The sequence below is a fragment of the Astatotilapia calliptera genome, chromosome 17 (genome assembly GCF_900246225.1).
Source record: "Astatotilapia calliptera chromosome 17, fAstCal1.2, whole genome shotgun sequence".
In the NCBI taxonomy this organism is placed as follows: Eukaryota; Metazoa; Chordata; class Actinopteri; order Cichliformes; family Cichlidae; genus Astatotilapia; species Astatotilapia calliptera.
In genome coordinates, this window is record NC_039318.1 from 13,468,504 (window position 1) to 13,495,255 (window position 26,752).

General features: G+C 41.4%; 1 protein-coding gene across 4 annotated transcripts in view; it reads left to right on the forward strand.

Moving 5' to 3' along the window:
- Window positions 1-26,752, forward strand: part of lepr (leptin receptor) — a 51,126-nt gene that overhangs the window by 12,929 nt on the left and 11,445 nt on the right. For 3 of the 4 annotated variants that reach the window (XM_026146488.1, XM_026146486.1, XM_026146487.1), the window contains 7 exons: window positions 17,581-17,638; window positions 18,835-18,887; window positions 20,994-21,221; window positions 22,457-22,574; window positions 23,025-23,200; window positions 24,827-24,975; window positions 25,825-25,966. In XM_026146488.1, coding sequence (XP_026002273.1) covers window positions 17,581-17,638; window positions 18,835-18,887; window positions 20,994-21,221; window positions 22,457-22,574; window positions 23,025-23,200; window positions 24,827-24,975; window positions 25,825-25,966 — 924 coding nt within the window. Of the gene's footprint in view, window positions 1-14,584; window positions 14,997-17,580; window positions 17,639-18,834; window positions 18,888-20,993; window positions 21,222-22,456; window positions 22,575-23,024; window positions 23,201-24,826; window positions 24,976-25,824; window positions 25,967-26,752 lie in introns of those variants that run through there. The other variant, XM_026146489.1, reaches the window with a different exon arrangement.

Sequence of the window (26,752 nt, forward strand, 5' to 3'; positions counted from 1 at the left end):
TAACTGTTTCAAACTTTAATTTCCTGTAAGTACTTATAGTTTCATGATGACTGTGGTGCAGATTCCTGTGCTTATGTGGAGTGCAAAAGGAAGAGAGTGGTTTTCTTTAATTTTTTTTATTGGCTTTTACCTTTTCAATAGTCTATTCCAGTTTTATATCCTAAAGCTGCTATTTTATGGGAGGCTTGCCACACACAAAATCAGCAGCACAGAGTGAGTGAGTATCATTTACACTTACTGATAGCCTGGTTTTCCAGTTTAATTTGAGTTGATAAAGACTTTAGTGTCATGTATTCAGTAAAAATGGCCCTGGATATGTTTATTGACATTAGGTTTGCCATTAGCATTCAGCAGTTGCTTAGCTACCTATTAGTATCCAGTCAGGGGTGCAGGATGCAGAGCAGCGTAGATGACAGCGATGAAGGCTCCTCTGTTGACCTGATTATATTATTTATTTATGTGCAGAGACTTTGGTATTAGATTTTGTTGGATTAATGTCTGTGTGTTTGTTGCTGCTTTACTTCTCACAGAACTTCCTCAAAGAGCCATTTGTTAACAAATGTAACCTTTCAGCTACGCACTGTGTAAGGTCATCTTGACGTGTTTCACATTATTCAGGTCGAATATTTACAATCCGTCATAGAGACGTCAACATCTGTGTTTTCTGAAACAAAGTCAAAAAAAGAGGCCTGGTAATTCAGAACCTGTCCTCACATAGTTTTTCTGCGTTGACATCAAGCCCGCCAAAAATCTATTGTTGTTAATCTGAGCCATCTTAGTAAAACTGCACATGCTCAAATGCATTAAGGAGAAATGGAAGCTTTGCTGCTGAGCAAAAACAGGCGAATATTTTAAAGCAGGTAGTTTTAACAGGCCAGCAGCAGGACAGCAGAGTTCTAGAGTTAAACATAGAAAATGAAGCTGCTAATGAGTGTGGGAGTGACTAGACAGACAACAGAGCTGGTGTTACAAAAAGAGAAGTGACTGAATTACATTTAGCTTCTTTTTAGAAACACTCTAACCCAGTTTTGTTGCCTGCTTGGGCTGTTTGTGAAGACTCCTCACTGGCATGTTGCTACTTTTTCCTCCTAGATATGTTTGATCGATAGTCTTAGTTAATCAGTAAACAACTACAACTACTACTAATGTTTCTGTTATAGCCCTTCTGTCCACAATAATGTGTTCTCAATATGTAAAAATTGGCTGGGCACAGGCCAAGGGAAACAATGCTGCATGGGCTCGGTTTCCCCTTTCTTATTGCTTTTGCAGCTATCTGTAGGCTTTCTTGAGTTAGAAGGAAGTAGAGGAGTTATATATTTCCTAAATGACCATAGCCCCTGCACCCTTATTTATGTATTTATTACATTTTATAACTGCCCTTGTATACAGCCACACAATGTTTCTGTTTCAGTGTTTCTTACGCATACATCATGTATACAGTTTCACTCACATATATGTATACATATATATTGGTTTTTATTTTTTTATTATTATTTATTTATTTTTTCCCTTCGTTGTATATCGTTTTCTCTTCTTACTTTTGCACCTTTGTGATCCAGCTAACCAATTTCGCTATGCAATAAACTGCACAATGACAATAAAAAGCTCTAAGTCTAGGTTTATGTGAACTTGCTTTACAATATGTTCATGCTGCACAGACTGAATTTTTACCAGTGCCACACACCTGTTTCATAAATGTTCCCTTGGAACTGGAGTATTTTTTCCCCGAGTGTGTGTGAGTTTAAGTTGCCAAAGCCGACACCAGAGACAATCTGATTTGATCTCAATGAGTTCTGTATGTGCTTAAACAATACAGTAGTATAAATTATTTGATCAAACATGACTTGGGAATGACAGGCAATTTGTTTCAGTTTATTCAGCCTGAAAGTCTACTTAAAGATTTAAAATACTAAATCACTGCAGGAAACAAAAGACTCATTGTCATGATATTAGACGTCAGATGATAGTCAACTACTGGTCTTGTTGCCTGACTCCACTTCACTTCTTTACTGTTTTATCACTATTGCCGCGAGGGCCAGCGCACCGGGTTCGAGATAATCAAATCTGATGACGCACAAGTTTTGCTCTGGGAATCCTCTTTTCTCCTATTCTCGCTAATTCTGTCCATATTTGTGTTCTGCCCTGGAAGGTGGAAAGAAGAGAAATGATCCTTTAAAGAGTTTCTCGTCTCTCAAAGGAAAAAGTAAGAGAGAAGCTGTGTGAGTGTCTGAAAACATAATTTACTTTGGACAGAATCAGCGACACACTGGCTCAGTGTGTCAGTGTGTGTGTGTGTGTGTATTCATGTCTTTGTGGGGACCAAAAATTCAAAGTTTACTATACTTGTGGGGACCAACAGCCCTTATGCAGCCAAGGGGCGATCGTGGCTCAAGAGTTGGGCGTTCGCCTTGTAATCGGAAGGTTGCCGGTTCGAGCCCCGGCTTGGACAGTCTCGGTCGTTGTGTCCTTGGGCAAGACACTTCACCCGTTGCCTACTGGTGGTGGTCAGAGGGCCCGGTGGCGCCAGTGTCCGGCAGCCTCGCCTCTGTCAGTGCGCCCCAGGGTGGCTGTGGCTATAATGTAGCTTGCCATCACCAGTGTGTGAATGTGTGCGTGAATGGGTGGATGACTGGATATGTAAAGCGCTTTGGGGTCCTTAGGGACTAGAAAAGCGCTATATAAATACAGGCCATTTACCATTTACCATTATGGAGACAAAATCCTGGTCCTCACGAGTTTGAAGGCATTTTTGAGACTCAAAATATGGTTTCAGTGTCAGGGTTACATTTGGGTTAAGGTTAGGCATTCATTTTTGATGGGTAAGTGGCCAGGGAAAGCATTATGTCAATTAGATGTCCCCACAAGACATGAAAACACAGTGTGTGTGTGTGTGTGTGTGTGCGTGTGTGCGCACGCATGTGTGCACAGAAATAAGAGTGAAACTGTGCACCAGAGAAAGGCTGTGGTTTTATAAGTCATTCTATCAGGCGCTGATGATGTGGTTCTGGCAGAATGGACAACAAAGTGAGAGTCAGTACAGTGTTCTCGTGTCAGCACATTGTCATGCCTGCTGCTGCGGACTGTGCGCTGATTTGTAGGAGCCAGAGGGAAAAGGACAGAGAGGGTGATAGAAAAAAAGAAAGACACGACTACAAGATGAGTAGGCAATACTCATCTCAACTGGGCCCCCAAGGCCTTTGCTATGGCCTCTGATGCTAAACAGCTCCACCCCACGCGAGTTCATCTTCAAGCCTTCCTGGTGTCACAGCCAGATGGATCCACTTACATCTGGCAGTCACTGGTTTTTCATCATGCCCGCTCCACCCCCCCCCCCCCCCATCCCCAACACACACACACACACACACACACACACACACACACACACACACACACACACACACACACACACACAAAATAACTCAGTGCTTTTTGTTTTTCAGGCGGTGTTTGTGCCAGCTGAGGAGCACAGATCTTTACAAATCGAATGAAATGTATTCGCTGCAGCTCTCTCAATGACTCCTGTGAGACCTGAGGGCTGCACACTAATACTCTCTCTTGCTCTCTTTCTCTCTCTCTCTGTCACACACGCACAACACAACCTGTTCAGAGCGGGTGGGGTTATTACGTCATAACTGTGCACATGATATCATCGACCTCCATCTGTGTAGCAGCACAAAGGCAAATCTGTTCAACAAAAACACAGGAGGGTCACCAAAGTAAGAAAATAAGAACAGAAAGCTAGAAACAAATGACTGTTTCCAATGTTAGTCAATTTATCGACCAATCAAAGAACACAAAGAGCAGAAACACATTGCAATAACACCATTGAGCCCAAGGTACATCTTTATTTTGTTTTGGGTTTTTTTTGCTAAATCTATTTTTTTAATGGTTCAACAGTGTTATGAGTGGGCCAGGAGGCCTTAATGTTGAAAGCTTCGTCACCTGTTGCAAATTCAGTGAAAGTATATTGGCACCCAGAGCTGTTTCTGGGGCTTTGTGCACATAAGTGACTGGCTGAGCTGGACTGCCTGACTCACACTTTCTTTCTGCCTCTTGGCTATTTTCTTTGCCAGTCTCTTTTAGAAGTGGCAGACACTTCTAAATTATTGCTGCACAATAATGTTTAATATTTAGTATTTACTGTCATATTCCCATATATCATTGTGATGTTGTTTGTTCTATTACTCTTGTTCTCTTCTGCTTGTTTTCTTTTTTCTTTCTCAACAGGTGATCCAGGTGATCGATATATGCATTTTTTTTTCTTTTCTTTTTTTTTCCTGCCCGTTCTGTTGGTTTTTGTCTTTTGCCCTTCTCCCCCGTCCCTCTTCTCAGCTGTTTCTCTTTCCCTCTTTCTTTCTCCCCTTCTTTCCTCCATTCAAGTCTGTCCCGTATTCAGCAAGTGAAAATAAAATAAACAATAAAAGGTGAATCAAATGGACCATTATGGCAAGGCTGGGATGGTCAATTTGGTAAAGTAAATCCGTTGGGCATCTTTCTTTGCCTTTAGACAACAATTCTGATGGCAAAAGAGCCAAACGGGACAGGCAAAAAAAAAAAAAAAAAAGAAGTGGCAGACACTGCATCTAATGTGCAGCTGTGCCACACACTTGCACATTTCTGAAGAGAAAATAAAGCGCAAGTGAAAAAATAACAATGTCAAAATATTTCAGATTACCTACACTGGGATAGGCTAGTGCCATCAGGGAGTGCCTGTGTTGCAGTGTGTTGTGTGCTTTTTTTTTTTGCCTGTCCCGTTTGGATCTTTAGGATCATCATGGCCTTGCCATATTGGTCCATTTGATTGACCTTTATTATAATTATGTATTTATTTTATTTTCGTTTTTTAAAGGCGGGACAGACATGACTGGGGGATAGGACAGGGAGAAAGAATGAGGGAAAGAGAGGGAGAGAAAAAAAATAGAAGGGAGAAGAGAGGGTGAGAAAGGGGAGAAGAAAAAAAACGAAAAACAAACAAAACACCTGGATCACCTGTATGGAGATAAAAAACCAGAAGAGAAAACAAACAACAAAGAGCAACATAATAAAAACAACACCATTACAATTAACTAGCTAACAGTAGATAACAGTAGATACTTTTTAAATTTCACCTGTTGAGAACGAAAAAAGAAAACAAGCAGAAGAAAACGAGAATAAATAGAATAAACAACATCACGATGATCTATGGGAATATAACGGTAAATACTAAATATCAAACATTATTGTGCAGCATGTAAGATCGACAGCGCACAGTGTGCTTTGAGGTAGGAGCCAAAAAGGGTGTAGTTTGTGTGTGTGAGTCCCCGTGTGTACACCTGTGAGCTTGTTTTTAAAAGGTTCCTTCATGTAATGATCTGCTAGAGGGTGTGGGGGAGCCACAGCCCCGTCCTCCAGGGCATGAAGCAGGTATGGAGGAGATCAAGACTCCAGACATCCAGAGGCCCTCAGAACACAAGAGACCAAGGAAGACCAACAGAGGGGCAGCCGCGCCACTATCCCAGAAAGAGCTGAGGAGAGTCCCAGATGAGGGGTCACTCAGCAGCCGCGGAGCAGAAGCCAGGAGGGGTTGCAGTGACGTGCCCGTGAGCTCCGCTGGCAGCCAGCTGTGCCAGAGTGACCGAGCCCGAAGCCGAGAGGCTGAGGGCACCCCACCCCCGAAGTGGCCCAAGCGGGCCCCAGGCTCCAGGCCCCGACAAGCAGCCACCAAGGAGTGAGCCGGTGTGTACCTGGGTGCCCATCCCCAGACACAAAGAACCACCAACGCACCGATGTCTGAGGGCGTCTGCCACTGGCAGGGGAAGTGGTGGGGGGAGATAGACCTTCATACCTCGGAGGACCTGGGATGTCCCCAGAGAGGTGGCGTCTGATACCCAACCTGACATATGGACACAGACAAACAGGCACACACAGATACAAACATCCATTCCCACCCTCATGCTCTCATATGCAATTACTCAACACTCACCCAACGTGGAGATGGACATAGAGAGACACTGTACACACAATCACACTCCCCAAGCGTACTCTAAGCCCTGGGTCTAGGTACCCTTGCCCCTGGAGGGGGAAACTGCACCCAGACCCAGGTGGTGTTACCCTTTTCCCTGGGGTGGGGAGAAGCAGACCGCCCTGATTCCGCAGCAGCAGGGAGGCCCCACATTCCAGACTGTGTTGTGTGCTTGTCTCAACAATGTTCAGGTGGGTAGCATGTGTCTTAGTAATATTCTGCTGGTGTGGCTTCCAAAGATTGGCCTGTTTTTATTTTAGATTTTGGCTGTACAAACAAGAGCTAATGACAGAAGCAGTGTCAGCTTGTATTTCTGCCAGCACATCCCGTAAGGAAACACGTGTTACAGCTGTGAACTGGGAAAGCACGCTTTTGTCAGTACACACTGCTGCACATATGATGAAGAATCAAATTCATGATATAACAAGCATGTGCCCTCAACTACTGAGTGGTCATGTCTTTTCAGAAAAAAAAACCCATGAGGGCAAAGGTGTGTGTTTGGCAAACTTTCAGGATTTCTTCTGCTCAGCAGCAAGGCAGCTGCCTGCTAGGCGTGACTGCGTTTCTAACAGGGACATTCATAGTGTGGCCTGGGCAAAATGCCAGTGGAAACAAGGATGTCCAGTCCAAGGACCTTCCACAAACATGAAAACAGAGAGCTCAACAGTATATTCTGCACACTGAGCACAAACACACTAAAAACATCTGATGTTCTGTATTGAACTGCACAGATACTCATTCACATCTTTAGAATTAGAAAATTCAAGATGGGAGTTGGAAGGGAAAATGTATTCCCGTAAGCATGGGCCGAAAATTTCCCCAGTGGAAAATACCATATAATAAATAAATTAGTTATATTACGTCCATCCATTTTTCCAAACTTGTCCAATTTAGGGTTCCAAGGGGGGCTGGAGCCTATCCCAGCTGCAATGGAGTGAGAGGCAGGGTACACCCTGGACAAGTCACGACAGGCCTAGATAACCAATCACACTCACACCTATGACCAATTTAAACCATAAGTTAACCCAACCCCTCTAACTGTATGTCTTTTGACTGTTGGAAGAAGCCGGAGAACTCACCGAAATGCGGGGACAACATGCAAACTGCATACAGACCAGATAGTGAATTAGAGTCCAGGATCTTCTTGTTAAAAGGCAACAATTCAATGCAGTTCAATTTTATTTATATAGCACCAAATCACAGCAGCACTCGTCTCAAAGTGCTTTATATTGGAAGGAAAAGATCATACAATAATACAGAGAAAACCCAAACAATCGAATGACCCCTTTGAGCAAGTGCTTGACAATAGTGGGGAGGAAAAACCCCCTTTTAAACAGGAAGAAACCTCATATGTAATGCAAACACAATTGTTCCTAGCACAGAACCCTGTGGAACTCCATAATTAAACAAAGTGTGTGAAGAGGACTCCTCATTAACAAATTAGAGTCTATGATATGATTTAAACCAGCACAGTACCTTTAATTCATACAGCATGCTCTATAATAAAATACTGTGGTCAACAGTAACAGTATCTAACACTGCACTGAGGTCTAGCTGGAGAAGCACAGATTTGATCCTTCTTATTGCCACTGTCACAGGCCATAAGAAGACCACATGTAACCCTCACTAAATCAGTTTCTGTACTTTGATGAGCCCTGAAGCCTGACTGAAACTCTTCAAATAAACCATTCCTCTGCAGATGATCAGCCAGCTATTTTACAACTACCTGTAATTAGCTAAGATATCTGGGTCAAGTGATGCCTTTTTAAGTAAATGTGTAATTATTGCCATTTTAAAGGAGTGCAGTACTTAGCGATATCTAGAGATAGATGATCATATTTAAAATTGAAGTATTAACTAATGGTAGGACTTCTTTGAGCAGTCTTGCGGGAATGGGGTCTAATAGACACAACAATGCAATATACACAATATTTTATATATTATATTATGTTATGGGATCACTTATGGCACACAAGAAGTGTAGAAAATAAATAATGAATTAATGCACATATCTACACAGTTTACTGTTGCTCCTCTTGCTCTGCATAATTTGGCCTCTTGCCCTATCGCTCTCTCTTTCCAAGAAAAAGCAGCTCCAGGACGACAACGCGTGTTTGTGAGTTGTGTTTTGTTTTGTCTTCTCTTTACTCCTTTAAAATTCACAGTTAAGAATACTGAAGAAGTATAAAATTTCTATAGAAAGATAAGCCTTCCTGCCAACTGCAAACGGGTTCCTTCCAGAGAATAGCTGAAAACAAAAACATGGCAGATGAGTAATTTCTGTGGAACACACACTCTAACAATAGCGATTTATCTGTTTCTATTTCCTGCTTTATTTCCTCTCTTTCATGCTGAAATTATAGATGCAAGGGTCACAGCTTAATATGGAAAGCTAGGGTACAAAGCAAGCATGAATTTGAAGTCACTCTTTGAATGTGATTTGAATTCACGTAGAAGGGGATGAAAACATGTACATCATGCATTTAAAATGAAGAGATGATATCATTCCCCTCAAGTGACATCATCCTTACCAGACTTAAGGATGACCTCATCCTCTCGCTATGCAATCTCCTCCCCAAAGGTTTTTTCAGCATGCCATGTGTTTAACTATTCATGAATGGCTTCCCAACCTGTGAGACGCAGAGGCATCTTTATGCTTCAAGCCACTGGGGGGTGTTTGTTAGACAGCATCCACTCATAATGTTGAGACCGTGTGTGACTCATCTGCTGCAGCAATGATACTGTAGATCTCTTGTCAGGTCATCCACCTACTTTTTAGTGGCTCATACAAAATATTGTACAACAAACAATTCATGTGGACATAAGCAGCACGGACATGGATTGATCCCCCCCTTCTCTGACAGCATTTGGCTTGTTGGTGAGATGGTGCATGGCGTCACGTCAAACTATTTGTGACATTTCTGTTTTGTTTTTTTAATAACTTTTTACTATTAAAAGATATTGATCAATTAGATCAACTGAGATTTTTTTTTTTTGGTGGATTTTAGTTGAGGTTTCTATTATATTTTTAAAAAAATGTGTTCCATGATGTGATGTGCATTAGTTTAATAGTAATAGTGGTCGTTTCAGTTTGTATAAGGAACAATTACTCACATGGTAATGCGATGCATGTAGGAGCAGTTATCTTCTTCCTTTTCTTACTGAGCATCAGGGTTTGTCTAATCCCCTCAACAAAGAGCAACCACCTCAAAGACTGAACATCAGCACAGAAAGCACATGCAGACCGGATCCTTGTGGTAAAAAAAAAAAGAACAAAAAACTGCTCCTGTCACTCATCAGATGCTGAGCTTGTAATTTTAAAAATTAGATTTATAATTAGATTATTTTTATTAATACCAGCATACCAGTTGGTGTTGTCACCGCTGCACACACGTTAGCATGATGTCATTCCAGAGGATGATGTCATGCTTTTGGTGAGGCTGTCTTTCCACTGGTCTGTTAATCACTGAACCTTAGATTTTAACCCAGTTTTATGTACAATGTCAGACACTACACATCTAATTTTTCACTAACTTTCTTTGAAAGTGCCATGAAAAATGTCAAATATCCCCAACAGCAAGAATGTCAGCTGAAGCGCTGAAGAGATCTGGGTTTAAAAAAAGCTATTAACTTTGGCAGCAGTTTGCTGTTTTTCCACAATCCAAAGCATGTTGTCTTTATGAGTAATGTCGTCTGTAAGTGTGAATAACACTATTCAAACATTTGCGCTTTGGGGTACTTAGGACCAAGTAAAGCGCTATACAAATACAGACCATTTACCATTTACCATTTAAAAATGGTCCAAAAGTAGGAAAAAAGCATTTTACACTTGTTTTCCATCAAGCAGCTGAATCATATGTTTTCTCACATAAATTGACAAAAAGTAACTAAAGACAAATGCAGCAGCAGGAAAACCAAACATACTTGTCATCTCTCGTCCTTTTACTCCTGTTTGACGCTCATGTGGGTGGATTTTGAATGTGTGAAACCAGATTCTTCCAAGCATCCCTGCAGTATAGTATAGCGACAGTGCAGCGCAGGCTGCTGAAAACAATGAGCCAAATCAATCTCCATAAAGACCGGTGGGCTGTGAAAGCGAGGTGATGCACCTCTATCATGACGCAGATCAAGGAACTCCCCTTGCAAATTAATCTCCTCATTTTTTTGCAAAGGCGGTTTATGCAGTGACGCATCCTTTCTACGTCATAATGGCTTATAGTGACTGCAGGCACTATCTCACTATGGCACACACATACACATGCACACTAGCACTACTATATTTGTGAGGGTATTATCTGTCATTTAGTCCCCAGATGCAAACGTTACTACGCACATGTTGACACATCCGTCCTTCCTGCCACTCAGTAAAGAGCTGCTGGGCCAGCTGCAGTCTCTGACAACATTTAATCTGTTCCTCATGTCGCTCTGGATATCATCCACATGCTCCATTTCCCTGTGAAAATCCAAAGGCATGCGAGTCAGATGATGTGGCATATAAGAATGTAAGTGTGAATGTCTTTGTTAGCCTATTTTAGCTTTTCAGTGTCCTCTCTGCTCTAAAGTTTCTCTGCAGTGTTTACGCTAAAATTGATGGATTGATATCTTTGAAAAGCATTTCCAGCCTTGCTCAGTGAGTCTTTCACATATGATTGTTGTCCCTACCTCCTGAACAAGATTCAAAGGAGTGTATTACTGCATATATTTTGTGTTCACCTAAATGTCAGGGTTTGAGTAAAACCAAAAAACCTTTCTTGTCGTCGCTGTAACAATAATAAACATCTAATTAACGTCATAGTTCTCCATGCAGCTTTGAAGGATGTGAAACTGAGGCAAAAGCCTTTAATCAGTTAACGTTGCAGCTGAAAGTATCATTTGGAAATGAAAAGCCAGGAGCATCTTCCTTGGAGGGTTCAACCCGGGGTTGCGGTCATGGCCTGTTAAGGGCTCTGTTGGCTCTCCGGTGACGGTTTCCTCGTGGCTGCGTGCAGCGGGGCTAGGGGAGGGTCTGTGCTGACAGACGTGGGTTACTGACCTGGTAGCATGGCTGCCCCTGGGTGGGTCCGGGACAGGCGTGAGGTTCTGGGGGCGCTCCATCTCTGGGCTGGGGCCCTGGCTTGGCCTTGGGGGATTGGGTCCCGGTTGGTGTGTTGCCAGGGTTGTGGGTGGGTGGGTGTATGGGGGCCCAGCCCTGGTGCAGGGTTCCGCCGGCTCATTGAGCCACCTGTGGGGCTCTTCAACTGGTGGGGGAGGCTGTTACATCTTGCAGGAGGTCTCCTCTCTTCAGGAACTCTCTCTGCAGGAGGAGGAGATGCAGGAGAGGTGGAGGAAGATCTCAGCCTGGGCGTCTATTGTCTTGTGTAGTCTGGACGATGAGTGGATGACGGGGTGGGTGCAGTTTTCTCTGTGGTGGGGTCGGGTTGGCTGTCCTGGGCTCTGTGGGGCCAGGCGGCGCTGCCGAACTAGGCCCCGGTCCGGAGGGGCCTGGGCCCCCTCTCCCTGGCGGGTTGTAGATTATGGGGGTGCCTACTGGGGTCAGCGGGGGAGCTGGCCGCTGCGGCTGCTGAGTGAGCCCTCATCTGGGACTCTCCTCAGCTCTTTCTGGGACAGTGGCGCGGCTGCCCCTCTGTTGGTCTTCCTTGGTCTCTTGTGTTCTGAGAGCCTCTGGATGTCTGGAGTCTTGATCTCCTCCATACCTGCTTCATGCCCTGGTGGACGGGGCTGTGGCTCCCCACACCCTCTAGCAGATCATTACATGAAGGAACCTTTATCCCAGGTGCATCGACTTGGATAACATCAGATGTGATGTTGATGAAAACATGTGGCCTAACCCTGAAGATCGCAGAGATTAGATGCAAATCTTTTGCCTTTTTATAGCCCCCCTCCCCCTCCCCCCCTTTTTATCTTGGCTTTTTGCTGTTGTTTTTTTGTTCAGAATGCTCTTGTGTGTTTCATGGATATTTTGTTCACTGTAAGCAATACTGTAAAACTTTCTCTGTCCTATCATACCGTGTTTCTACTGTACCTCCTGTAGTGAACAGTAAAGAAACAAAAACTTGTTTGCTTTTTACTGGAATGCTTTTGAATGTGAACATTACTGTACATGTGGACATACAGTTACCAACCAAGACATTTCTGGTGTCAATATGGTGGATTGCATGTTTCGCATGCAAATACCTGTGAAACTGAAACATAAATGTCTATGCAGTTTTTGTAATGTCAATGATAGCCAGTATTTTGAAACCTGGTGTACTTTGATTGACTGCAAATACAAGCGCGTCCATGCTCACAGCTGTACACACGGGGACTCACACACACAAACTACACCCTTTTTGGCTCCTACCTCAAAGCACACTGTGCGCTGTCGATCTTACGTGCTGCACAATAATGTTTAATATTTAGTATTTACTGTTATATTCACATAGATAATCGTGATGTTGTTTATTATGTTGCTCTTGTTTTTTTCTTCTGCTTGTTCTCTTTTTTTTTCTTTTTCAATAGGTGATTCAGATATTTGTATTTTTTGTCTGCTTATTTTGTTGGTTTTTGTTTTTTGCCCTTTATCCCCGTCCCTCTTCCCTGCTGTTTTTCTTTCCCTTTCTTTCTCCCCTTTCTTTTCCCCAGTGAAGTCTGTCTCGTATTTAACAAGTGAAAATAAAATAAAATAAATAATAAAACGTGAATCAAATAGACCATTATGGCAAGGCTGGGATGGTCCATTTGGTAAAGTAAATCCGTTGGGCATCTTTCTTCACCTTTAGACAATAATTCTGATGGCAAAAGAGCCAAACAGGACAGGCGAAAAAAAAAAAACTGTCACATAATCACTGTGACAGTGATTATGATAACTAAAGGTCACTGTCACAAGGAAACACAATTATGTTTCTCAATAATTTGCTTGCACAATCAACTGTAATGTGAGAGCAGTTTCAGCTTGAAACCGAGCTGCTCTTGGGCTTACCTAAGCCTAGTCAGAGTTCAGAAAAATCAAATCTAAAAAGCAAACTGGAACCCGAAAAATGACTTAACAGTCACAAGTGGACTGTGGATCGTCACACTATTCACATACACCCACGCACTGTGCCCCTTAAGAAATGTCACAGTGAATATAATCATATGTCTCAGATTCTAAATTAAACTAATTAGAATTCACACCTATAGACAGACTAGTCAACTCAATAACCACATATTCCAACTGCAATACTAATTAGTAGCATTATGTTTCACTTCATGCGCTGCCACAAATGTAGCTACAATGCTTTGGTCAGTTTGGCAGCCGCTGATTAATGAATGCTATTACATTACATTTAATATCATTTGCAATGCACGTGACAGACAGGATACAGCCAGAATTAAGATTACTGATAAAGTGTCCCGATGTCCTGGAAACCTGGTGTATTGCAAAACGTTTTAAACAGTGCCAAATCAGAAAATTAAAGCATGCCTGTGTATTTACCACGTGTTCTGTTTGGGGCACATTTGGGGCAATGAATGAACAGCGGGTATTACATATAAAGTAAGTTCTGTATTTTCACTTGTGTGCTACATCACTCAGAACAACAAATTCATTCACTGCTGTGAAAGCCCTGTATAGTTAATCATAATACAGACATACCTTCCATTCAAATAACAGACTGCCTGTTTGCATTTGGAAAAGTAGGCTGACTTCGTGGTGTGGACAGGGAAACTTTTTTCTTTTTTCCAGGACTAGAAGAAATTGTTAAGGTAATTCAAAATTAAAGGAAAAAGCTGCATGTCACAATAACCCTAAGTAGGCTACTGGACTGTTTGCACATATACAATCAGCAGACTCAGTTTCACTTGTGCTTTAGTGACAGTCTTTTTCTTTTTTTACTCAAGAAGAAGGGAGTAAAAATTGCTTATCACCGCATAAGGCCAATGACAAACTTACTGTCAAAAAAAACAAACAAAAAACAAAAACCTCGTGATGGTGCTCTTGTAAAGCCGTTAATTTCTCCCAGGTGTAACATTTCTTATTCTCTGTCTTTAATTATTCATAATAATTATTCATAATTAAATAATTAATTATTTAATTATTAGCGAGACCCTCTGAGCGCAGGGATCAGACAAGCCCTTATTCTGTGTGATGCTTAGCCCTCGGGTATACCCAGTGTTGGGACTAACGCGTTACTTAATAACGCGTTAGTCCCAACACTGGGTATAACAAGTGCTTACTGTAAAGTTAACATATATCTCAAACTCAGGTTTGAGATTCAGGTTCACAGCAGAAGAATTAATAACAGTGGTGCTTCGGAACCGTGACTAGAGAAAGCAAGTTACTGCTTCACTCAGATATTTTGGATATGCAAAAAATTACTTGGCTCACACACTTTATGGGCTTTTAATGGAATGAAAACCTGGAAGGAGAGGGCAAACCAAGTCATTAACGTTTTGCACATTTTCATGGCCCACGAGTGCAAGTGGCTTTCAGTATTCCAGTTATTGGTGTGAAAGACTTCCCAGATACAGTAGTTACCCTATCTATAAACATATGGCAGGCTAAAGAGACGCATAAACTAGACTCATCCATAGATAGATGGATTTAGTCAGTTTTAACTTTAAACAAATGATTCCATTTATCTTGTCATACTTATTACAAAGCATGTTTTATATTCAATATAATAATGGAGGAGGGTTAAATTATTTCAAAACTGCACTCGAGTTTAGACCTTGAGCAACAGCGTAGTAGATTCTTGTGGGATTCCCGCAGATGTCTTGAACGCATCACGATGGGCCGGGCACTGGAGGCTCTCCCTCCTCCCTCGGCTCTTTAGCTGTTTCAGCCGCCTTCAATCTCGTTCTGGGCAGCGGCTCGTTTTGCGAGAGGGAGGGGAAACTGCCCGTCTGTCACTGGGAAATCCTGATCGCTACCCTCGGTCTCAGTTAGCGGGGAGTGAGCTGTGATAGAGGCGCGCAGGTCTTCAGAAAGGATTAAATTCAACTGAATGAAGCGCACACGAAGTTCTTCGGCAGCGACGTAAGAACCCTTTCTCGTTATTACTAAAGCCGTGTCCGATCGTGTTTCTGCCTGTGACCTTTCACGCTCCTGTGCGGTCCTCTATTTTTCCACACAGAAGTGAGGAATAACTGCTGAGTTAACTCGCCCACTTCTGACAAACTGACAGCTTTAACGTTTTTTAGTGGCATGTGTTTCCCCCTCCGTCATTTCTGTACCTGCCGCCTGATAATAAATGCCTTTTATTACTTTTCTCTTAGATTGTGATTTCTGGGCATCATCTCTAACTTTTCTCTTAGTTTCTCTTAATTTCTCACTTTTTTTCACTTGAACTTTTTATGATATGCTTGTTCCAGAGCACATTTTTCTGTAAAGTGTCTAAGAATGGAATAGCCAAACTTTTTAAACTTGTTGTGATGCAGCTTGGCAGAAACTATGTTCCTGCTTTTGTGGCTGCTGATGGGAAGGAGGGGAGGAAACAAGCCCCTGCGCGCCTCTGTGCAAAGCAGCTTCAGTCAGGGTGTGAGTCAGACATGGATGAATAGCTGGCGAGGTGGAGTCCCTGGAGGACACGGATAGGAGTCCTGCAAGTGGAAAATAGTTTCAGATGCTCGTCTTGATCTAAATTGTTTCCAAAGAAGGGGGGGGGGGGCAACAGTGCTCAGAGTAGGAAGAAGGGCATGAATAACAGCCCTGAGTTGCTCAGTTCCACCTGCAGATGATGATGATGATGATGATGAGTGAGCATCACTTTATTGACAGCTGAGCTTTTTCTCTGCTGCACATGTTTGGTTGCACGCTGGGCAAAGGTAGGATTATTTGAACACATTCACGTCTTTTTCCGACGCCGTGGGTGTGTATTTATGCACGATTTATTTATCCTGTTTTAAGATGGTGCAACAGCTGATCACATGGAATTCATTACTTTATTGTTTTTGGAAGAATCTTTTTGTGATTTTGAGATTTTGATTGGTTCTTGGTAGGCCTGCGTACTTTAACGAATCAGTACACTGTGATATGGTAGAGGAGTTTGTTTACACCGTGACTGCGATCCTATTAACATCTGTGATTAATCTGAAGTCTTTGTAGGAGGTGTTGCAAATCAGCGAGAATCGTGTCAGTGTTGAATTCTTCTGTGCGACGGAGTGTGATGCAGGTATTAAATGCATAGCACATTCCTATTTCACTATTTTGTCCATAGAAGTTTCTCAACATATGTTAACATCCTGGCTCCAAATTCCACATGCTGTAACATGGATGCAAGCAGGGAATCCTTGTTTTCCATCTCACATGCAAATGACTGTGGGTGAGAAATCTGTCTCTACAACATTTAAGCCTTCAAGTGTTTCATGACCCTGCCATGAGCACTGTTTTTATAATAACTGAGATACACTATATGCAGTCTTACTCCCACCATAGCTTTTGTGAACTGAGTTACCTTTTTCCCTGTAAGTTAAGAAAATAAAAAATTGCTAAAAAAAAAAAAAGGAAATGCACAGCATAAGTTGTTGGATTGGATTAACATTAAAAATTTTGGAGTTTTTTGGGGGAAATTTTAGTTAAATACAGTAATATTGTCATAAAGGATTCCTGTTAGGTTAACGTGAAACTGAAACCTTTGTGATGATTCTTTCAGTAATTATACTGAAGTGATAACAATGCTTTGCATAACAGACTTTCCCCAAAGCTGTTCCAAGAATCACATGAAGGTGATGGCAGGTGTATACGTGCCTTTAAATAGATGAGATGCTTCCTCTACTGATGTTTCTGCTTTACATGAATTCATTGAATCCTTTATGGTCTGTTTCCACCAGATAACAAACCTGTCGGCCAGTTTGCTCTTATTTTCAGTGGATCCTTACAAATTTGGCCACAGATTGGCTTGCTAATGATTGGTGTATTACAATAGAATAGAATTCAACTTTATTGTCATTGCACATGTCACAAGTACAAGGCAACGAAATGCAGTTTGCATCCATCCAGAAGTGCTGGATGTATTGTACAGAAGTGCTGTAAGTATTACACTCAGACCAAACGCACAGTGCCTGCTGTGCATCTGTGGTGTTGTTTTTCACCAGGACGCTGTGTGTCTGGGGTTGGTGTATCACTGAATTAAAAGATTGTATTCATTTACTGCCTCGCTGCTCTTGTTTGGCACAGAAACAAGCAGAAGTGGAAAGCTTCACGATGATGGTCGATAGAAAAAAAATAAACAGAAAACATCTGAATTTGATTATATTTCTGTTAGAGAGAAAAGAAAGCAAATTGCCTATTTTTATCTAACATCTATATTCACGACGTCTAGTGAACAGTTACATGGGCAAAATACAGAAAAGATCTCCCTGTAATATTCATTCCTCCTGCCTGGTGTGTTTCATGAATGAAAAGCAGTTGAGTGTGAGGCGGGAGAGAGGGAGGTGCTCATATCAGCGAGAGACCTTTTTTTTTTTTAATAGAAAAATTGCATTTAGAATCTCCTTGGCTCTGCCTTTTGCAAAGACTTTTAATTGTCACTATTTATTCAGGTCACGACAAAGTCCTGACTCACAGTCCCTTTGGAGATCCAAGCACCTTAAACAGCTGTGTCTCTTTTTTCTGTCCTCAGTGAGATTCACCACAGCCAAAGCCTATGTGGTCCATGCTCTCGTGATGACCGCTACAATGTAAGTATTACTGTCTGTTCTCTAATCTTCTGTTCGTGGGGTGTTGAAAAGAGCTCGCTGCATATGCAGAAGTAGCAACACTAGTTTTTGATTTTGTATCCACAAACTTGTAGTCTGACGATCTCAAACATAAGACCCGGGGGCAAGAATTTGGCCACTGGACAGCTTTGAAAAATGTGAAGAAGAGAAAGAATTTTGGACAGTCTTATAATTTTTATTGCTTTTCCTACTAATAAAAAAATGACTCCCATGAACATTCATACTACACCAAAGTAATTAAGTAATAGAAAACAATTAAATGACATAAAACTTCTACTGTGGAAGATTTCAGCTTTATTCAGTGGGTCCAAAGTGGAGAAAAAAGCTACCAGAACATTTCTGTAATTTTACACATTTATTTCTTACAATTTAAGTCCAAAGAACAATACTTATAGATTAACTACAGTATGTAGAAAAACAGAGAAATTCTCTTATAATTGCATTAAAAAAACCTTCTAAGATCTTTGGAGGATTAAATGTGCTGTTAAACTTCTTTTCTCTGACAGAAATTTGAGTTTCACTGGTCCTGCGTTTCACTGGTCCAAATGAGTCAGAGATCCCTTTTTGCACAGTAAAAATTTCGTACCTCACAGACAGACATAAACATTGGCTTATTTTTTTAAATTATGTGTTTATTTGCCTTCTGAAAGCTTTGTGAGATGAACACTTTAGAAACTGTATGAGTTTTTCAGAGACTCCATGAGAAAGTGTCTTGTTGGAGCAGCTCATGGTTACATATGTTGCAACTTGGAGCAAGTTAAAGTAAATGTGAGCTACCTTCAACCTGTCCTCAGGCACCAACCTCTTGGCACTTAAATGGTATTAAGCGGTTGTGAACTGTCATTGTCTTGTGTTGTAACAGCCCAGGTTTTTATGTCAGATGATTACGTCTGCAGAGAAGTCGGTCCAGTTCTTCCAGTGCCCTTCCTGCAGAAAACTGGAATGCATTCCTTCTACTCCCACTGCTTTCCCATATCTGTTCTTGAAAAACCTTTTTAGATTGAGTGATAGTAATCAATCAGTGACTCATAAAACACTGAGTTTTGCACAACCTTACTTTGTTTTCATGCTAAATGAAAATCTATCCTTCAGCATTTTCTTTTTTCTCTCCATCGCTCCATCTTCCTATTTCTTATTCCTGCTTTGTTTCCCTACAGGGTTCAGTCTGTAATGCTGACAGGCCTTGTGTCTGTGTTCCTGGTCTCCTACGGTGAGTTCCACCTCCAGCACATCATCTTTGACCTCCCAGCTTGTAAGCTTAACCTCTTCTAGCCTTTAAATAGTTTTTCTCCTTTAAATAAACAGTGCTTCTCACGTGTGGTGTGCGTAGAACAAAAAAAGTTTACTTTTTTTAGTTTACTGAAAGATTAATTTAAGAAAGTGTTTATTTTAGAGAAAGTATATGCTCCAAACACTTCAAAGACACACACGTCACCACGTGTCTTTTATCAATCTCGCACACTAAATTTGTACACCATCCGTGGATGTGTTTCTACTTAAGATGCACATCCACATCAGTAAGAGGCTGTAAAAATTGATTTTTTGAGATTTTGGCAGAAAGATTTTGGTCTTTTAAAGACGCTACACATATAACGGCGTATTTACACCATTGAGCCCTGCTCTCAAAAACTGATATAGATGCAACACTGTCTGTGAAGCTGGATTTAGAAAAATAAGTGCTTAAAATTAAAGTTTTAGCTTGTTTAATGCCATCTTCTCTCATTACGAACGTGAGGCAATGTGGTTGGTTGGTTGGTTGCAGCTAATAGACTTACATTAGCTTATGTTAGGTAACTACTGACTTTGTCGCTATATTTAGCGAGTTTTCAGACCCCCTTAGCGACTTTTCTTCTAAAAACCGACTAGCGACAAATCTGGCGACTTTTTCTGGTGTTATTGGAGACTTATTTATGACGACTTTTTGACGTGAAAGTGCAGGTTGCTCTTAAGACACCTATGCGTCCAAACAGCAAATGAAACGCGCACGAGCAAAGCCGCCGCTCCCGCACTAACTGTAACGCAGTCAATTCTTCTTTTACTGTTATGCTGTTTTGTGGATCACAAGGTTTAAAATTACTTATAAACACACACACACACACACACACACACACACACACACACACACACACACACAAAGTAACTCCACCAGAGTGCCTATTCCGGGTCACTTTTGCACAGGTCCAAGCCCGGATAAAGGAGCACGGTTGGAATTGTGACATTAAAAAACAATAATTGCTAAAATAAATTTAATTTGTAGTTCTAAATAAATTCTAAATGCATTTAACACATGCTTTACTCACTTTATGTCTCGTTCCACGTTGTTATTTCTCTCTTCAACAACTTAGGTTACAATTATATTAGCATGACCAATTATGCAAATTAGGCGATGACATCGTTTAGCGACTTCTAGCAACTTTTAGGACACCCAATAGCGATTTTCCTTACTTAGGAGTTGGCAACACTGATCTGTTGTTTGGCTAGCTACACTCAGACGGGAAAGTCCACCTGTTAGCTAATGTTTGTCAGTTTTTGAGAGCAGGGCTCAATGGTGTAAATTAGCCTTTATATATGTAGCGTTTCATGTCCTCTTTAAATCAAGATGTAATTAATTTTCTATAGACATAATGTCTGGGATGCTCACATGAATGGCAGAGTTGGTTATGTAGCCTCTTACACAGAGGTCCAGTTTTATCTTTATGTAATCTGATCAAATTAATACGTGTGAAGAATGGCCAAGCAAGAAGTGTGGAAGAATTATTTATGTATACAGTGCTTTTCATAAACACGAGTACAAGTAGCACACAAATCAAAAGAATAAAATCTGTCGGTCATATTTATCAGTAAACAGAATTGTCTTTAGCAGACTTACTTGAGTCTTATCTGAGGCGCTATTATTTTTATCTTTTCAATTATTGCTCGTAATTTCTGCTTATGTCAGTTTTGAGTAAATCCCTATTTATTGCATTACGCTTACTCTTTCTTTCTAAGAAAGGCTTCTTGCTTCTCTCTCCTTTCGCCTTTGTCACTGAGACACAAACACAGACTGTCATCACATTCGGCAGATGTTCAGCATCCAACTTCCATGAAAGAGCCGTTGCTATTGCACAACATTTTAGGGAACAGAAACAGTCAAAAGAAGCAAATGTTCCAGATAGCTTTGACCTTAAGTAGGCTGTCACTTTAATGAGATATAGAATAAAACATATTTTGCCTTTAAATTAAAAAAAAAGTAAAAATTGTAATACACAGTAAAGGTCTTGTTAAAAATCTGCTCGTGTGTCATCCCCACTTAATTTTATTGCCTCCCTGTGAGCAGGTGCTCAGAGTTTGAAGCCCGAGGATGGAGCCTCTCTGCGTTCAGGTGCCGGGGACCTCCCGTGGCAAGATGAGCTGTGCTGTGAGTCACCTTCAGCCCACCTTGGTGTGGAGGGAGGCAGCGCAAATTCACCAGAAGCAAACCTCTCCCAATCAAATCTCCCACACAGTCCCGGCTGCACTTTTAAGAGCTCGAGAATTGATTCACATCATCCCCGATCCTCTGGCGGTAAGAGTTTAGCGCCAACATGTTTCATAACACATACATTAGGCCTTAATACAAAGTGTCTGTCATTGTTGTGTGTAGATACTCATCTGTGTGATCACTGAATCACGTCCAGGTCCAAACGGGTCTACTCAAAACGTGAATGAGATCATTTCATTTCTGTACGTTGACATACTGAAATCTAAATTATGGTCGTCAGGTTTTTGCAAAACCTCTAAAAAGTGTATTTTTTTATTTTGCGTTGATGCAGAAATTAACATCTGATGAAAAACTATTGTGTACTTATGTTGCTCCCACTTTCCTGTCAGTGTGGCTGATGAGTCAGTGTTCATAAGGTTTATCTCACTAGGATTTCGTGTGTTTTTATTCTTTTTTTTTGCAAGGAGAAAAAATACTCAGCACATAGGATTCATAATTATAAAATCCCCTCTCTGTGTTGTATGGATCTGAAAGTACACGGGGAATGGTGCAGAGAATTTGTTTATTTGCACTGATCTATTAGGTGCTGTGTTGTGTAAGGGCTTCCAGCTTTATGTGAATTTTAAATCTCGAGATTCTTTATGATGCCTAACAATCAGGAGTGATTCACCTTCTGTAAAACACTGGAGCTAGACGAGATCAGGTAGGTGGTTTGATCCCTGGCACCTGTCAAAGTGTCCTTGGGCAGGATATACACTCCCAAAACGAACCCTTATTTACACTGGTAAAAAAACAGAAAAACAACTGTGTATGATAAGAAGAGCGTGCTGTTTTAACGGATTAATGTAGCATAAAGTGCAAAGTAGGTGTCGAAAATTAAGAATTGGGTGCATTTTATTTACAGACACAAACAGCACGCACTTATGCCTCTTTCATTCATGTTTTTCCACTGCTTTCAGCAGCCAGACGTTTCCCACAGTGATGGGAAACTGATAAAACCGATCATTTGCCTATATATGTAAAGCCTGTACGTGCAGTAAATAGATTTGATGGTCTGTTCTATTTCTGATTGTGGCATGAAAGCTAACTGTATTTCAGAACTTTTACTTGAGCAAAGAGCCCAAGGTTGTTCATGCAGCTAAGGATTTCAGTGCTAGAGAGGGTTTGTTCCTTTTTACCAGGCTGGAGGAGGCCTCTCCCCAGACTGCCACTCAGTCTCAGGCTTCTTCTAAGAATATTAAACCAGGCTGTTTTCTTAGAAGCCTTCATTTGGAGGTCTGCCAACAGTCTCCTAACATGCAAATGTAATTTCGTTTCAGGCACCTGTTTGGACATCCTCTGCAGAATTGATGGAAACTGGCAAAATTTAATCTGCGATCTTCGGTCTCGTGGTCAGCCGTCCGACAGTCTTATGGCAGTCAGCTTACGGCGGCAGTTGTGAGTGTGAAGCGGCTCTCGTTAATGGCTGCGTTTTGCCTGTTGAGTGTGTGTGAATGAGTGATTGTGTGTGCCTTTGTGTGCTTTAGTCTGATTGGCGATGTCTCAACTGCTCACTGGGGGGTTAAGTGTTTATCTTACTGGCTCCAGGCTTGTACTGTGGTAGGCTAATGCGATTAGGTTAGCACTGACCTAACAGGCACTTGAGAATTTTACTCAATGGTTTCCCCCTCAAGTCTGATTTATTAGCTGTTTTGACATTTTTTTGAGCACTTAAAGTACTTTTTCTCCAAGTCAACAAAGATATAAGAAAATGTAACAAAAGATATAACACAACAGTGAATTGAATAGTGAAATGTCACTCAAATGCACCACGCTGAAACATGATAATCTAACATACCAAGAAATGCCAGAACTTTCTGACTGAACTGTTTTACCATCTGTTTACAGATTTCAGCAAGATGGTGACTATCCCGCATCTGAAAATCCCGTTGTTTGTGAGGCGCAGGATTCCTTCATGTGCTCACTCACTCTTGACCCAACAACAAGCTTTGTCGCCATGGTAACTGTCAGCATCTCTGATGCCGTGGCTCCACCAGTTCTGCTCAGAGTTCCTGCCCGACCTGGTGAGAAAGCCATGATTCATAGCGGGAGTCACACTAATTAAAGTAATAATTTCAGCTAATAAGTTTACCTTGTAAGACAGTGACATCCAGGTATTTGGTCATTTTTCTGGTGTTTTATATGTGTGACCACACTGTTTTAAGTGTATTACGGTTACCAATCAAAGAAGCAAGTTCCCAAACAGTCTTCTTTTTTTCCACACATGAAAGGTCCTAAGAATACATTTAGTCTATGTATGACGGTAATGCCGAACCTCTCATTGGTTAATTCTCCATTCTGACGTCCAACCTTAACATGATGGACAGATAAGGAGAAAGACCTTTCTATAGCTGCACCGTGACCGGAATACAGCTAAAAGCGTGTGTGTGCAGCCGAGCTGTGAGATCTCCGCAGTAACAGACAAGCACTTTGCATGCTGAGTTTGTTCAACCAGACCGCTTAGATGAAACGGCACGGAGCAGAAAAGAAACTGAGTAGTAACAGTCAGGCTTTTGCTGTCTTTTCACTGCACCGCTGCAGTTTTATCCTTTTGGTTCATTTAATTGAACTTCAGTGATCTTGAAACCAAACTTGTATTATTCATGTCTTGTAAAAATAGAGCCCCCTTAATGAGGTGTCGATTTTACATTTTCTCAGCCAAAACTCTAGGTTTGAGGCTCTCCATTTGGCGTATATGTATTTACAATGTGTTATATATTGTTTGCATCATGTAAATGGCTAAAGTGGCTGTTGCCTTTTTGTGTTTTCTCTGTATTCTTGGAAAAAGAAAACACTTTGTGGATTCAGTTTATTCAGACTCAACTGAGTTATAAGAAGCACCAGGAACTGGCACTCGAGGCTATTTCCTGTTACCTGCACTGTGTGAACTGTCATTAAGCAATGGTGCTGCAGTTGTTGTCATATTAGGGAGGGCGTAACTGTTTCCTGATCTCGATTTATGTACATGTGCAAATTAGGCTTTGTGATGAGGAGTAGAAGCACTTCATGTTCCTAATGGCGGAGTAGTGTGGGAGCAGAACGATTTGGCTGTTACTCATAATGTTTATTGATCTCTTCTCGCCCCGTGGGCATTTTTGTGGTTTTATGAGACTTAATTATCTCAGGTTGTTTGTGTCATAGTTGAACATGTGAAACGGGGCTTTGTTATCAGGCCTGCTCCACCTGTCTGATGTTTGTCTGGGTCCACGCTGCTGAGAAACCCGCCTGAAACAAGCAGCTTTTTGTACAGTAGTGTACGTTATGTGATTTATAGATTATTAGTAGCATGCTTTGATGACATTTTACTGTTAGACTAAAGTGTAAAGTGAACTTGCCTTTTATGCCTGGTTGAGAAATTAAATTGCATTCAGCTTCATTTATTTCATTTTAATAATTCAGAATTGGAGCTATCATTAGATTTGCATGGCTCTAGTGGCATACTGTCAGAGTGACAGTAAATAACAAACAGTACCAGAAGGAGGCTTTTGGCCTTGTTTTCTTTTTATGGGCCATGAGCTAAATCGGGTTGTCTGGTTGTAACCTGTGATGATGCACTCTGACAGCACTGCAGAGTAGTTTTATGAATTTGTCAGATGTGCTGTATATTGATGGTGTTGTGAAGCTTACGTTGCTGTAATCTTTTTCTCCAGAGAAACCTAGTCCTCCAGGCAACCTGTCACACACTCAGACCATCGAGGCAGAGCTGATCGTGCTCTGGGATGACCCGGCCGACTTTGACGCTGGTCCACTGAGATATGAAGTCCGATACTCCTCTGGCACCACTCACCCGGCCTGGCAGGTAAATACTAACTATTTATACTTAGAAGATTATATAAGAGGTGGAGAGTTCTACTAAGAATTTGCCGTCAATTAACAGGATTTCCTGTTTTTTTTTCTTCATACCTTTGCATGTAAAATGTCAGCTAATATTTGAAGCCTGGTTGTTCACCACAAGTCCCCCAGGTTAATCTACTGAGTGTTTTTGCTTGGATCATATCGGCTTTAAATTCTTGATTCATAGTGATTGTTATAAATCACATATAAATGGTAAAAATAAAATGGCCTGTATTTGTATAGCACTTTTCTAGTCCCTAAGGACCCCAAAGCGCTTTACACAACCTGTCATCCACCCATTCACACACACATTCACACACTGGTGATGGCAAGCTACATTGTAGCCACAGCCACCCTGGGGCGCACTGACAGAGGCGAGGCTGCCGGACACTGGCGCCACCGGGCCCTCTGACCACCACCAGTAGGCAACGGGTGAAGTGCCTTGCCCAAGGACACAACGACCGAGACTGTCCAATGACTTTCCCTCTCTGCTTTGGGCACTCTGCCAAGCTAAGATTTCACAATCTGCTTGAGTAACATCAGTGTACTCTTAGGCATGTTTTTTTTCCTGCTTCATTTCACAATTAAAATAGATTCTTCATCAAATGCATCATGCTTCATAACGATAATAATCAGCTGCTGCATGTAGAAACAGTCCAGTTCCAGTTGCAGTTCCAGTTAAGAGGACTCTAAACAAAAGCAGCAGCCATGCTGTGACGATGGATTTGACTTAGTCATCACTCCAAGTGGACAACACCCAGCAGTCTGTGGGTACATGTGTGCATGTTCTTCAGCATTCCTTATCTGTCTCCAGGTGGTGTCTGCGCCTGGAGAGCCCAGAGTGTCTTTGGATCTGAAGCCCAAACTAAACTACACCGTTCAGGTCCGCTGCTCCGGCCCGGAAGAGCCTCCACTGTGGAGTGAATGGAGTGAACCTCACCACATCCGCCTGGATAGTAAGAGCTGCTTCCTCACAGCAGAACCTTAGGAGATGATTCATGGGACCAGCTTCTTATCTCTCTAGAATTGTTTGAAAATCACATATAGTCACTGTATTCATCAGTTGATCCGGTACTCCATTTCATATAAGAAGGAAGTGTAAGAAGTTAGTAAGTGTAAGATTCATCAGGGAGTAAAGGATAATATAAGTATAAAATTATCTTTTTTTTGCAGTGAGCCTAACATTTTAAACCTGTCCTGGTGGCTGTGGGTCAACTCACATTTCTCTGAGAGGCTCATTCAGATAGGGTCAAGCACTGAGCGCAGTTATGTCCAATCCAAGCTCATTAGACTGAGTCACTGAAAAACTCATATGAGTATTTCATCAGAGGTCATTCTCCAGGTTAATGATCAGCATTAAGAGCTCATAAAAGGGATTATTTACTGTATAGTCTTTTTATTTGATCACCTGTAACAAAAACAAGAAAAACTAAAAATTAAGTTTTAATTTATTAGGCAAAATAACAAACTGAACCTATCAGATATCCTAATCAAATAAAGTTAATAGTGCACTTTACAGTTTTTGGACAGCAACAATAATTATATTTCAACATAAAAAATATTGATTTAGGTAAATACAAGTGTTAACATGGGATTGCTTTGGTAAAAACACTGAGTGTTGGTCTAATAAATCTGTCAAGCACTATCTGTATCATTAGTGCATGCAAAACATTTTTTAAGTTATTCAACTCAAATCACAACAACAGTTGCATCAAGGTGCTGTATGTTGTAGGTAAAGACTC